The 12876-nt window shown below is 48.8% G+C and overlaps 1 protein-coding gene and 1 long non-coding RNA gene across 3 annotated transcripts in view; one reads left to right on the top strand and one right to left on the bottom strand.

The window, feature by feature from the left end:
• Positions 1 to 3671, bottom strand: part of Dact2 (dishevelled binding antagonist of beta catenin 2) — a 9494-nt gene extending 5823 nt beyond the window's left edge. The window contains exon 1 of one of the 2 annotated variants that reach the window (XM_029471581.1): positions 3549 to 3671. In XM_029471581.1, the coding sequence (XP_029327441.1) occupies positions 3549 to 3596 (48 nt within the window). In that variant the 5' untranslated portion in view covers positions 3597 to 3671. Of the gene's footprint in view, positions 1 to 2878; positions 3191 to 3548 lie in introns of those variants that run through there. The other variant, XM_021186519.1, reaches the window with a different exon arrangement.
• On the top strand, positions 1892 to 11958 carry LOC115029751. The gene is made up of 3 exons (XR_003835315.1): positions 1892 to 2236; positions 2471 to 2595; positions 10889 to 11958. It is a non-coding gene; the product is annotated as an uncharacterized LOC115029751 (long non-coding RNA).
• The last annotated feature ends 918 nt before the right edge of the window (positions 11959 to 12876 follow it).

The following is a 12876-nucleotide window of genomic DNA, read 5'->3' on the forward strand; positions in this document are numbered from 1 at the left end:
TGAACATCCCTCCATGGCCTCTGCATCAGCTCCTGCTTTCTGACCTGCTTGAGTTCCAGTCCTGACTTCCTTTGGTGATGAACAGCAGTATGGAAGTATAAGCCGAATAAACCCTTTCCTCCCCAATTTGCTTCTTGGTCATGATGTTTGTGCAGGAATAGAAACCCTGACTAAGACAGCAAGTGAGAATTAAACATAGTCCCAGTGGTGGAGACACCCAGTATACCTACAGATCCTGGGCTCCAGGACAGGCCTAGGACCATGGGGCTTCACCAGCTTTCCCAGATGGGAAAAGCCTGGTGACCACTAAAGTGTCTGAGACCTGCCGGTCTATGGTGCCACTAAAAGGGAGCTGGCTGACTCTTAAAGGGCTCACTCCATCTCATAGAAATTGATAGGAATTTGTTTTCCCTTCCCCCACAGGCGCTTCCATTTTTCCAACTCCAGCAGAAAACCAAAGCAACCAAACCAAAAACCAAACGAGAACTTGATAGCATACTTGAAGGATAAAAAGGTCAGGATGTAGAGATTGTATCTAAGAGACTTCCTTCCTCTCCTCTCAGGCTAATGGTGAACAAAGGAAATGCGTTATGCATGAAGTACCCCTTCGTGGCCTCCTGCAAACTTCACAGCACATCAGCCAGCAGTGAAGGGCCCTGCTCACAGATCTGGCTCATGATGCCATTGACAGTGACCCTGGAGAAATCTGGCCCGTCCCTCTGCTCTTGATCTCTCATCTGACCCCCATCTGCCCTCTGCCTGTTCACAGAGCAAGCCAGTTAGTCCAAGGAAAACACCATTCACAGTTACGGAATCAGAGTGGCCTGCTCTTGCCACAGCGTTACCACCTGAGCCTGCCAAGGGCAGGGATGGCTGCATGCTGTCCCTTTCAGAACAAGTCAGGACCTGTTAACCCCTGTAGGATGATCCTCATGTCGGTCTGCATCCTGTCTTCCCCCGGATGTAGCAGAGGCAAGATAGAATATTTCAGCTTCTTGGCTTGGTGCCATCCAGCGAGTGCTCCTACTTGAGCCCACGTGTGGGGGACTGAAAGACCACTTTCTGTTACAAGTTTCTGTGAAAACATTCACCGGGCATCCTACTGTTTAAAGGGTCACCTGCAGTTGAGTGTAGGGTCAAGGGTCAGAGGGCATGGGATTTCATTAGCAGAGAAGTCTATCTTTTCGGGGTCAGTCATTAAGGGTCACTGATTTATCTAGCGAACAAAATTCCTCTAAGCAGCTGCTACTGAGTTCTCTTTGTGACTTTTGACACTGCAATTAGCAGGGTGTAGCCCATCTGATGGACACCAAATCCCTAGAAATGCTAAACCCATCCTTACTTGAGAATTCCTGCAGGATAACTGTTGACTATAGGAGTCTTCCTCCTTCACACTAGAAGGAGGGCTGGGGGCCAGGTGAGCCAGCAGGAGGGCTGTGAGCCGGAATGTACTGCAGCTCTTTCTTTACTCAACAAGTAACATTGCTCCCATCCACCCCCACCCTCCCTCCACCCCATCCCTACCCCCACCCCGCATAAGAAAAATGGTGAAGTGATAAAGCCACATAGAATTCAATTATTTTTCACTTTTCCCCGTGAACCAAGTTTCAAGACAAAGCCTGTGTGTTCCTCCTGGTCTCCTGGAGAGGAGGGGGAGTGTGTCAACAAAAAGCTTGTTTGATCTCTCCACAGGCTCCTGGTAATTGGAGTGTGAGGGCTCACAGATTGGGTTTGTGTATTGCTGACGGGGGAGTTAATCGTTAACCTTCAGGAACGGGTCATGCTTGTAACTCATCAGTGCGCCTGCCTGCCTGAGGTCACGTGACCAGTGTGGCGCACCCCCACCCACCCCTAAAGACAGGCACCTGTTATAATGCCTTGGTCCCGTGGTGCAACAGTGTACAGAGTCCAGTCCTCACCGGCCATGTCCCTCTCTGGGCAGCAGTTGGGTGTCTCACAGACTGGAGGAGGCTGTCATCTGGATTCCGCCCTCAGCCAGATCTCTTACACTCAGGGAAGATTCCAGGTGTCCTGGGGAGTAGTGACTCAGACACTGGACTTCCTGGTTCTTTAGACACAAACCCAACACTATTCTGAACTAAAGCTGATTGGAACACAGCAGTTTCACCCTGAACTTTACCAAGAGGCTACTTTCAACAGGACAGATCCAAATTTCACCTTGAAAAAAAAAATCCCACTTAAGAGTTGTGGACGCAACGCTATCACACTCTTTCGAGTGCGCACTATTTTGTTCTTTTAAAAATACTGCAGTACTGAGGGGAAGGAACCTTGAGCTGTTTCTAGAAACGGGTAGCAATTCTACTCCCGAGGGACCCCAGTGGTCTACAGAGGGGGACTCGATGGGCGCGGGTAGATGAGAAAGCGCCACCAATCCCCTCTCCCACGTTCCGCATACCGGATAATAATAATACCGAATAATAACTCGTGTTATTTTTTTTAATGGGATCAGGTGACGTGCAATCTTGGAGACGATCCTCAGCGGGCAAGACTCCTCAATGACCCAAGCGAACCCAGTACAGTGCCCTGTGGCTCAAGTTCACGCTGTGTAGCCGGATGACCTGCTCCCGGGATGAGGTCAGTATGTGCGCAGACTCCTGCCAGGCGGAATGGAGCCCACGCTCCCCACAACAGCCTCTGTCTAGCCAGACTTGCGCGCCGCCGCACCAAGGTTGTGTCCGCCGCAGAGGCGGTGCGCAGTCAACCCCGGGTCCCGCGCGCGGCTCTCCAGCTCGCACCCCGCGGCGCGCTCCCCAAGCAGCCGCGCATCTGGCCTTTCCGATCGCACATTCCACGCAACTGCGCCCCGATCGCGCCCCAGCAGGTCCCTTCGGCCGCTCGCGCCCAACTTGCTCCTTACCAGCTGCTCCCGTAGCGCGGTCAGCGCCGCCTCCAGACGCAGCTCCTGGCCGCGGGGCCCTGGCGCAGGGTGCAGGCCCAGGGCTCCCCGCACGCGTGCTTGCTGCGTGGCGCGCAGCCCCTGAAGCTCCTGCAGCCCGGCCAGTGCGGCTCGTAGTCGCGCGCCCACCCTGCGGCGGTCCCAACCCGCGGGCCCCTGGCCGCTCGGCGCCCACATCTCCCGGACGCTCAACCGCCGCGCCGCGCGTCCCCGCCGCGTCTCCCCGCCCCCGGCCGCAGGTCGCTTAGGTGGGGTGGGACCTATCGCTGGCCGCGGAGGGCGGTGTTTGCGACGCCGGAGGTCACAGTGGCCGCCCCCTACCCGCCCCGTCGACCGGCCGCGCCCTCGCCCAACCCCTGCGCCCCTGGGACCTATGATCTCATTGGGGAAGGCCAAAAGCCCCTCCGCAGAGGGACAGAGAGGAGAGCTTGGGCATAGGCAAAGGTTTTGTTTAGGTTTTTAAATTAAAAAAAAAATTACAAAAGAAAAAAAAAAATTTACACTGCAAGAAGCACGTTCCTATTTGTAAGCTGATTAAAATGGAAAAGCCTATACCAGGTTCGCCAATGTACATGGAAAACCTGTGCTTGCTTCTCAGTACCGAGTCCAGCTTCACACACATGCTACGCACCTTTAAGGAAGCTTCTAGAAAGTTCCTGAGGTGTGCAGCTCTCACCATGGTGGTCACTTCGGCAACACTGTCTGGATCCCAGAAGCAAGCCGCACACTATCAGTCGCCCCCACCTCCTTTACTCACTCCATGCTCAGAGCCCCCCAGCGGCCTCCTGTGGACACTGTCTTGAGTGGAATCCTGTTATCCGGGTCTTTTGCTGCTAGACTTCCGGGCGCGCCCATTTTGCAGCACTTTACTGGCCGAGTAGAGTGTCTATAGTCTTCATGTACCTCCAGTGATGAGTTAGGAAGAAGCTGCCATCCACTTCTGCACACAGGATGAAAATGCTTTTCTCTTCCTTGAGTGTCTACCGAAGGCAGGAATTGTTGAATCGCTGGCGGTTACTGAGAAGAGACCACTTTCCTGTGTGCTCACCTTTTTCTCCCAAGCACGGGTGGGAAGGTGCCTCCATCCAGAGCACCTAGGCCTGTGGAGTGTAGCTTGCAGTGATTCCTCAGGCGGGAGGAGGTTAAGTATCTTTTCCCTGTAGAATCGGTCATTCAGGTTCGCTACTTGCTTTGCGTCGGTGATCTCCTTAGTAACGAAGACCAGAGTCTCCTTCAAACTCTTTCCTTATTTGCAATTTCTTTCTTAGATACAGGATTCTCACAATGTTTTCTCCAGTCTACAGGTTTCTATTCATTTTACTTCCCTATTTTTGTTTTGTTTGGTTCTGAGACTGGGTCTTATTACAACAGAACTACTCCGTAGACCAGGCTGGTCTCCAAGGAACTCCAGCCTTCTGTGTGTACCTAGATCACAGCTTCGCAGCACTGAACTTAGTTAAAGTTTTTACTCTTTATCTTTACTTCCTTGCACCAGTTTCCCCCGCTTTTTACTGCCTTCTGTGTGACGACTGAGAAGTCTCTGCCTGATTCGAAGCTACAGACTTCTAAGCTTTTGTAGTTTAAGCTGATACTCTGAAGTCCTTCATCCGCTCAGGCTGAGCTCTGTCCTTGATCCTCCTGGGTCTCTTTCATTCTTCTGCAGACAGTGTAGCCCACTGCCCAACAGGAAACAGTGGGAGATGTAGATCAATGGAGGGTCAGCTGATCCGGAGAAGGAATTTCTGTTTTCTGTTATATTTATGCTTGTTCGAGGCTGTGTCAATGACTCACCTTTTCACTGGGTTCTGAAGTCTGGACACATGAGCTCTCCAGCCCTGCATCTTCTCACTACTGTCTCCTGCTCTGTGCCCTCCCTATTTCCACAGAATTTATGGGTCACATGGCCAGTGTCTGCAAAGAAGACAGCATGGGTCTTGTTGGGGGATGCCCGGAACCTGTCAGTCAACGGGAAATACTACATTAGGTTGAGTGTTCCCGGTGCACAGACATGGGCCCCTTGCCACACAGTCAGGTCCACTTTCAGTTTATTCAACCATGCCTCACAGTTATCAGTAAGCCTTGTGCCGTGTCCAATTTGTTTTTGAGGGTTTTTTTTTTTTTTTAATTTATAGTGTTGTAAACCGTTTTCCACTTTCATTTTTAGGTGTTCACTGCTGGGGCATAAGATTATTCTTGTGTGTTAATGCCTGTAACTATGCCCTGCCCCCACAGCATACCCTTTATAAAACAAGTAAAACTTCCTTTTAATCAGATGAGCAGACATGGGAGGGGGTAATGATGCCCACAGCTGGCAAGTGTGAGGAAACCCGTGTTCTCATAAGTTACAGGTGGGTAATGGGGGTTGTGGGGGAGGGGTCCAATTGGGCAAGTGTCCCCAAAAGGCCTAAAATGAGTCTGTCCGGAGTTTTGTTCTGAAGAAGTGACTGAGACACCCACACTTGTGATGACTGGGGCCGAAGATTTGGACACACTGCGCTCAACTTGACTAAGTGTGCAGGTACAGTGTACAGTAAGTGGGATCCTTAGCCAGACACTGCTCTGTAGGGTGGTTTCTCAACTCTAACCTCTGTTTATAGGACAGGGCTCAATTAATTGTTTCTGAGTATTAACTACAGTACTTGAATAGGCATAGCATGGACTGAGCTGGGATGCCCTGTGCAGTTTCCAGGATCCCTCTTGGACCTAATCTGCAGGCCTCCTTGCTGCCTGCTGCCCCCATGTGGTGGGTTCCTAGCAGTGCACCCAGCCATCCGTACAGCTTAAGGACCTTGTTGTCTCTGTTCTCAAAACCCTTTTTTGGCTTCCAACCTCACATGAGGTGGCCCTGTGTGCCTGTGGGACCTTCTTGCAGTTCACCTTCCAGGTGCTTGCCTTTCTTGTCTCTCTTGGCATCCGTCCATTGGGCTTGTCTTCTGGCCTCCCCCCTTCCCAGGGACTGTCTTCCTAAAAGAAGATCTGGGCACTGGGTCCCTCTCACCTCTCCCACCTTTGCTTCTTGCAGCACCTTTCAGAACATCTTACAACCTGCTTTTTATTTCCATTATAGCTCACTGTTTGTCCCACACACTGGCCTGTGAGGAGGTTGGAACTGGAGAGAGGTGTTCCCTTTAATGAGATATTTTAGAGACTTGGACTCTGTGCGTGGCACAGTAATATTTACTAAATATTTACTAAATACTAATATTTACTAAATATCACTCAGTAATATTTACTAAAACACACAGTGACTTGTTTTTCATTGGCCTGAACAGACTTTTTTCTAATTGTATCTTAAATAATCTTCTTAAATAATCTCTTAGATTGCATAACGTACCATAGAAGTGATTTTATTGTCCACATACTATGGAAGATACAATAGATGTGTAGAGATGGCTGTTGTCTTCTTTCTAGTCCCCAGGAGCTGAGGCTTTCTTGTGAATGCTTTCTGAAGTCTCTCACAGTACCATCAGTCTATCCTCTGTCTTTATTATTATTCATAATGTACATTTGTAGAGCTCTGTGCATACAGTAGGCTTTTGGGCCATGCAGTTTCCGTGCTGGCTAACTTTCCCTTTAAGTAAGAACTCCAGCTTTCGAAGTGCTTACGGCAACCCATCATCCAACTGACAGATGGCCTGCTATTTCCTTTCTTCTTCCCACAGCAAAGCTATAAAGATTACACATGGTGTAACTCAGCCATATTAAATCAGTAATTGTGGGATTGCTGAAGGCAACCATGGTTATGCAAGGAGAATCCGTTCAGATGCCCGTCAATCAGCACAAACTTCCCTTATCAGTGAAATGATCTGTGAAACCTCACTCCAGAGGATCCACTACCCGCCCCCATCCTCAGCTCAGGGCTAGCACCTCCTTTCTATTGTAAGAGGTTCTGCTGCCAGCAGCAGGAGGAGGCACCCCTGCGGGGTGAGGAGATGACTTCATTAGAGGCAGCTCACTTGACAGGTGATCTCAGCTACTCTTATAAAGAAAGGAAGAGCACTCTGTCTTCAAGATGCTCCTGTGAGCAATTCAAGCAGAACTCATGTCCAGGGTGGAGGAACCTCACAGCTGTGCCATCACAACGATCTGTGCTTGCAAGCCTATGGATGTGATGAGGGAGATGCCGGGTGAACACACTGGTTGGTTACAGGCTCTGCGGCCACCAGGACACCGTACCCTGTTACTTGTGACCATGTTTCCTAGTGGTTCTTCATGGTTTCCAGGGGCTATGTATGCTGGTTTTCTGTTACGGATGGCAGCAGAATGATGTGCTGTCAGCTGCACTCTCCTGCTTCCAGAGGGCAGTATCAGGACCGGCCCTCCTTGAGAGTGAACTAGAGAGAAACTGTCCCCATGGGAGGAGTTAACCCGGTGTGAATACTGCTCCTACCTTGAGGTTCCTGGGAACAAGTAAGAAAATTGACTGCATGGCTGAAATTCCCAGTGTGCCTTGCCTACAGCTTCTGTGGCCCTCATAAATGCAGCCACACCTCAGACTCTGGTGTTCTGACTTGATTTTAAAAGACACGTTAAGCTTCTACAATGTTAAGGCCCCATGGAAGAGCCAGAGCAGTGTCTGGTTCTAATTTATTACAGACATAAAGCCTTATCTCGAGCTTCTGCCACATTAAAGCCCTGTCAGTGAGCCAGACTCTTTATTACAGACAGGAAGACTTGCCTGGGTTGCTTTTCTTTCTAGGCGTTCAGCATCTGACATTACAACTCGATGGTATTTCCTTTCTTGATGAACATGCTGAGGGGAGAGACTTGACTATCAAAACCTTGGGAGATGGTGGCCTGTGCTGAGCTTGGAGCTAGGATCATTGTTCCATTGGAGCAGGGTAGCCCCGACAGTATGGGAAATGTACCATGTAAACACAGGTGTGATGTGTGTATAGGTATATGTATACATATGTCTCTGTGAACATATGGTACATACAGGTGACTATGTATATGTGCACTCACACACACACACACACACATATATATATATGCATGGCTGTGCATATGAACATAATGTATATATGCTTGACATGCTAATCTATGATCTGTGGTGACTGTATGCATGTGATTGTATGTGTGTATGCATGTGGTATATATGTGAGTGTGCATGTATGTGTGTTCTGTGTATGCATATATAAGTATATATGTGAAACATGTGTAGTGTACCGTGCATGTGTGCTTGTGAATGTGTGTGCTGTGCATATAATGCATGTGTGCACATATGGCCAATGCATCTGTTTACATGAGCTACATGTGCCCGTATATACATATGCATGTATTTTCCTGTATTGAGAAGCAGACTATGTTGTCCTACAGTTAAGTAATACTTAATCTTTTTCTTTTCAGTGTTTAAGGACACCATTAAAAATCTGGGGCCTTATGTAAGAAAATAATTGTATTACAGATAAAACTGCATTTCACCGTGTGTGTGTGTGTGTGTGTGTGTGTGCGCGCGCACACACACACACACACACACACGTTCCTATCTTTAAGCACGATTTTTTGTGACAGGTGACCTACTGCTATGCTTATTTATTGGAAATTTAACTGGGGTATTTACTATTGGTGTTCATGAGCTCTATACTGAATTATATGAAACAGAAGAAACTGGGCCCTGTTTAATGCAATGTGGGATACAGCATATGTACCCCAAAATGACTGAGGAGATGAAATTATAGAAGTGACAGTGTCTTTAAGTGGGAATTTGAAGAGGTTGATCGGGAAGGCAAGTGCCAGGCTTAAGCCTGGCCCATGAAGGCTAGAGGTGCCTTCCTTCTTAAGGACACGAGCAAAACACCCTACGCACACTGCCCTGATGGTTGGTTTTGATGGTCAATTTGATGGGATTTGGAGTAACCTAGGAGACACACATTGCCCTGAATACCTCATCTGAGCATCAGCTACAGTTCCCAACCCAGTGCCACTGATTCCTACTAGTGGCACCTCCCTGGGCTAAGACTCGGCTAGGCCCTTGGTTCTGCCTTCTGATGACATCTCTACCCCTGCTATGTCGTGTCTCCTGAACACAAGGCATGCTGGTCTGAATACGGGCATGGAAATGGCTCTCTTATTACTCTTGCCAACACCTTCACTAGGCATTCTTAGATCCAGGCACTGCCACCCAATGTCACCATGAATATTGTTACTAAAAGCAACCACATCGTTCTAGTTAGCTTTCTAAGGCTGTGTGATAAGACACCATGACCAAACAAGCAAACCAAAAAGCAACTTGGTGAGGAAAGACTTTATCTCCGCTTACAGAGTAGAGGGACTCAAGTTCTGTGTATGTGAGAGGGAGCCCAAGACAGAAAGCTGGGGGCAGGAATGGAAGCATAGGCTGTGGACGGACGCTTCTGACTGGCTTGTTCCTTGTGACTTGCTCAGCCTGCTTTCTTATACAACCCAAGACCGTCTGTGGCACCACACACACTGAACTGGACCCTCCCATATAAATCAAGAATCAAGAACATGTCCTACAGACTGCCTACAGGCTAATCTCATGGAGGCATTTTTCTCAATGGAGATCCTGTATCAAGTTGACAAAAACAAAACAAAACAAAACCACAAAACTATGCAGCTCATACACCATTTGCAAAATAACTTCATGAGCTCAACTAAATGTAAATATTAAAATCTAATTACATAATCCCAAGAAGCAAGGCACTAAGGCAAATTAAACATCATGTGGCTTTCTTCCTATTGCCTCTCCTCTCTACTACCTACTTGTGGCTCCCAAGCCCCATGCTCTTTTGTTTACATCTTACAGTGATGTCAAGGTTCTCGTTAGTGTTTCCAGTGTACAGTGGGCAATCTGATTTCAGGAAGTGTCTCAGACCATGGCCAGGCCAGTGTGGAACATCTGATTTAGCCGTTTCAGGCAGTGGTGTCACACTGCATAGAGAAAAACAGACGTTTAGAAGTCTCCTCTCTGTGGGATGGGGGAAATCTCTGGTGCTCAGAGAGACATGGAATCTAGTTAGTTCCATTTCCCACAGAGAAATGAGATGTGTCTGGAGGAACCCTGGTACCTTGGCATTCCCATAGAGAAAACAAGGCTTTCTGGGTCCATCTGGAGCAGGGTAGCACCAACAGTATGGGAAATGTACCATGTAAACACGGGTGTGATGTGTGTATAGGTATATGTATACACATGTCTTCCTGATGCTGTCTCCAGTGTGGAGTGGGTCTTCCCTGGACACTGCCTTGAGGTCTAGTTCTTTCAGTCTTTCTTCTTAGACCTAATCAACTGGCTTGTGCCCTATGTAGTCTGGCAACACAGATCTGTTGGGTCCTTGTCTTCCAATGTCTCCCCAACATCTTCAGCCAGGTCCTACTTCTCCTTCAAGATATCTGCCTGCAGCCCAGGAGATGGCACAGGTCGCTTTGTGACCCTCCCTCCACTCTAATGCAACATTTCACCTGCCCATGGGAGATCCCTCCAGACCCTTTGTTTCTCATAATTTGGTCACTCGTGAGGTGGTCTCACGTTTCCCTGTTGCTGTAGCCTGTTCTTCCTTCTGTGGGCTCCGACACACTGTGGTGTGCTCTCCGTTTGTTTCTGACTTAGCCTTTATACTTTTTTTTGTGTGTGTGTGTTTGCCAATGTTTAAGGATGTTCCAAAACAGATGCCTAAGTCAGGTGCTCCAGCCAAATGCCACACAGCAGTGGGATTATTTAACCCTCCCAGGTGACGCAGCCAGAGACTGAGTCAATGGGTTTGTGGATTATCTGAGTTTACAGGGAGGCGGTAAGCCATGGGAACATTCTCTTACCAGCTTCTCCTCCTTGGGAGACGGAAGGACAAAGGGGTCTCAGGTTGCTCTGGGCTTCAAAGACATTTCCTGGCTGTAATGGGTGAACTAACCCTGGGTCCCCCATGAAGCCCTGAAGGGTATAGGAGCCCAGCTTCTGCAAAGGCATTTCTTAACCAGAGACTATTTTCTTTTTTGTTTCCTCTTCTTTTGTAGTAATTGAATACAAGTGCATAAATGGAATTATTTTCCCATTGTCTCCATGTTCCCATCGAGCGTATGTAAATGGGCCTTTTACCTCTGACAGCCTTTCATGGACGCCTCCAGCTTGGCAGCTGTGGAATCAGCTTTACCTGCCCATCTCTCAGTGCCTCTGCTGCCGGGATTGATTTTTGAGACCAAAAGGCAACATAAAGGACCCTAAATACACGAAAGCCCTCTGCACATAGCTTTATTTACACCCCCACTGAAGATCTAGGCTCTGGAGAGCCTTAGCCACAAAGTGAAACCAATCAGGTCTCACGGACGTGACTGGCACAGGTCCCAGGAAGCCGTGGAAGGACCCTTTGTCCCTGGGCAGAAACAGATGGCGACTGGATATCGGTTCTCCTGTGGGACATCACCGGGGTCCCCCAGGTGAAATTCACTGGGTACCAATGCCTCAGGCAGGCTGCTTTTTCTTTTCAAACGTCTGCCTGCCTGAAGTCTCCAGATCCAAGTTCACCGTGGATGAAGATGGGTCAGGAAGGCCCATGCAATGGGTTTTATTCCCCTGTAGGTGTCATCTTTCCGACACAGGTTCTGAGCAGGAGTACTGTCCTCTCAGAAGACCATATCTCTGCTGTGTACATCTTCCCTGGACTTGGAGGGATCTGAGAAATGGAGAAGGGGAGTAGGCTGCCTTTGTGTGTTGGTGGCTTCTGAAGCGCCCTCTCAACAGATATCTTTTGAATGGAACTTGCTTGAACTGGAGTTTCAGCTGCTAGGACATCACATGGAGTTTTCAGAAGAAACTATGTATGTAAGTTTTCTCTCTCTCTCTCTCTCTCTCTCTCTCTCTCTGTGTGTGTGTGTGTGTGTGTGTGTGTACCAGACATGGAACACTGGGCCTTGTGCATACTGGGCAAGCACATCCTGCTGAGAGTCACTACTTCCCCAGGCCTCGAGGCCAAGGTGTTTGTTTGTTTGTTTGTTTTTGTTTTATTCCAGATGACACCTAGTAATTGTATATATTGAGGGGTACCGCATGCTGTGTGCCATGTGAACCTTCTAAGCCCACCACCAGCTATCGGAAATATACACTGCATGGTCACGCACTTCACTTGCTCTGTTGTATGTTGTACCCTGGGCGCACAGAAAGGCATCTGCTCTCCCTGGAGGGTGCCCAACAGACCTTCATATGTGTGGACTACACATCAACTTTGATGCGTTTGGCAAGCATCTGACCTCAAAAAGGGTGATGCTGACATCCTTAAAAGACAGTTAAACTCGGGACCTGTGCACAATACTATTTATTGGTTCTGTTCCCTGGGTGTTGTGCACAGGTCCTGAGGCTGTCTAGCCCAGGGAGTACTACTTTATTGATCAGATTAAATCCTGGCTCTTGCAGCGGCTCCTCTGATGTGTTTTCTGCCCTGTGGCCAGCTTCACCCAGCTGCGCAGCACGGTTGCTGGCTAGGACTCCCCTTGAGTCACAAAGGCTCGTGTGCTCTGAGGCATGACCGACCTTGGCTCTAATTCTTTGGCATGGCACTTGGCAGTGATGGCGTGGGTCCCTGGGATCTCTGGAAAGCTATGAGACTCTAGCCACACAAAGACTTTCAGAACAATAAGCCTTAGTTTCTCAGGGTCATCACAGATGAGGATATTCTCCTAGATTCACGCGCAAGGATAAGGAGACGTTCCCCCAAAGGCAACCAATACAAGTATTAACCGCAGGGCAGAGACTCTTGGTCACTTGGCATTAGATTTGACACTCCCAAGGTGTCTGACGTCATGCATCTGGACCCCAGTCTCTATGTTTCAAGTTTGGCCCTTAGAAGGTGACTTGTAGGGTGGTTTAAGGAGTGAATGGCCTGCATCATCAAGTCCCCAGGATAGGGCTCAGTAAAGCCCAGTTGCTACGCCCAGTGTCAGAGGGGGGGCTAATGGTAGGTGACGTCCTTGTCCTTGGCAGATTACTCTGAGGCCCAGGATAGCTCATT

This window comes from Mus caroli, chromosome 17, assembly GCF_900094665.2.
Source record: "Mus caroli chromosome 17, CAROLI_EIJ_v1.1, whole genome shotgun sequence".
Classification (NCBI taxonomy): Eukaryota; Metazoa; Chordata; class Mammalia; order Rodentia; family Muridae; genus Mus; species Mus caroli.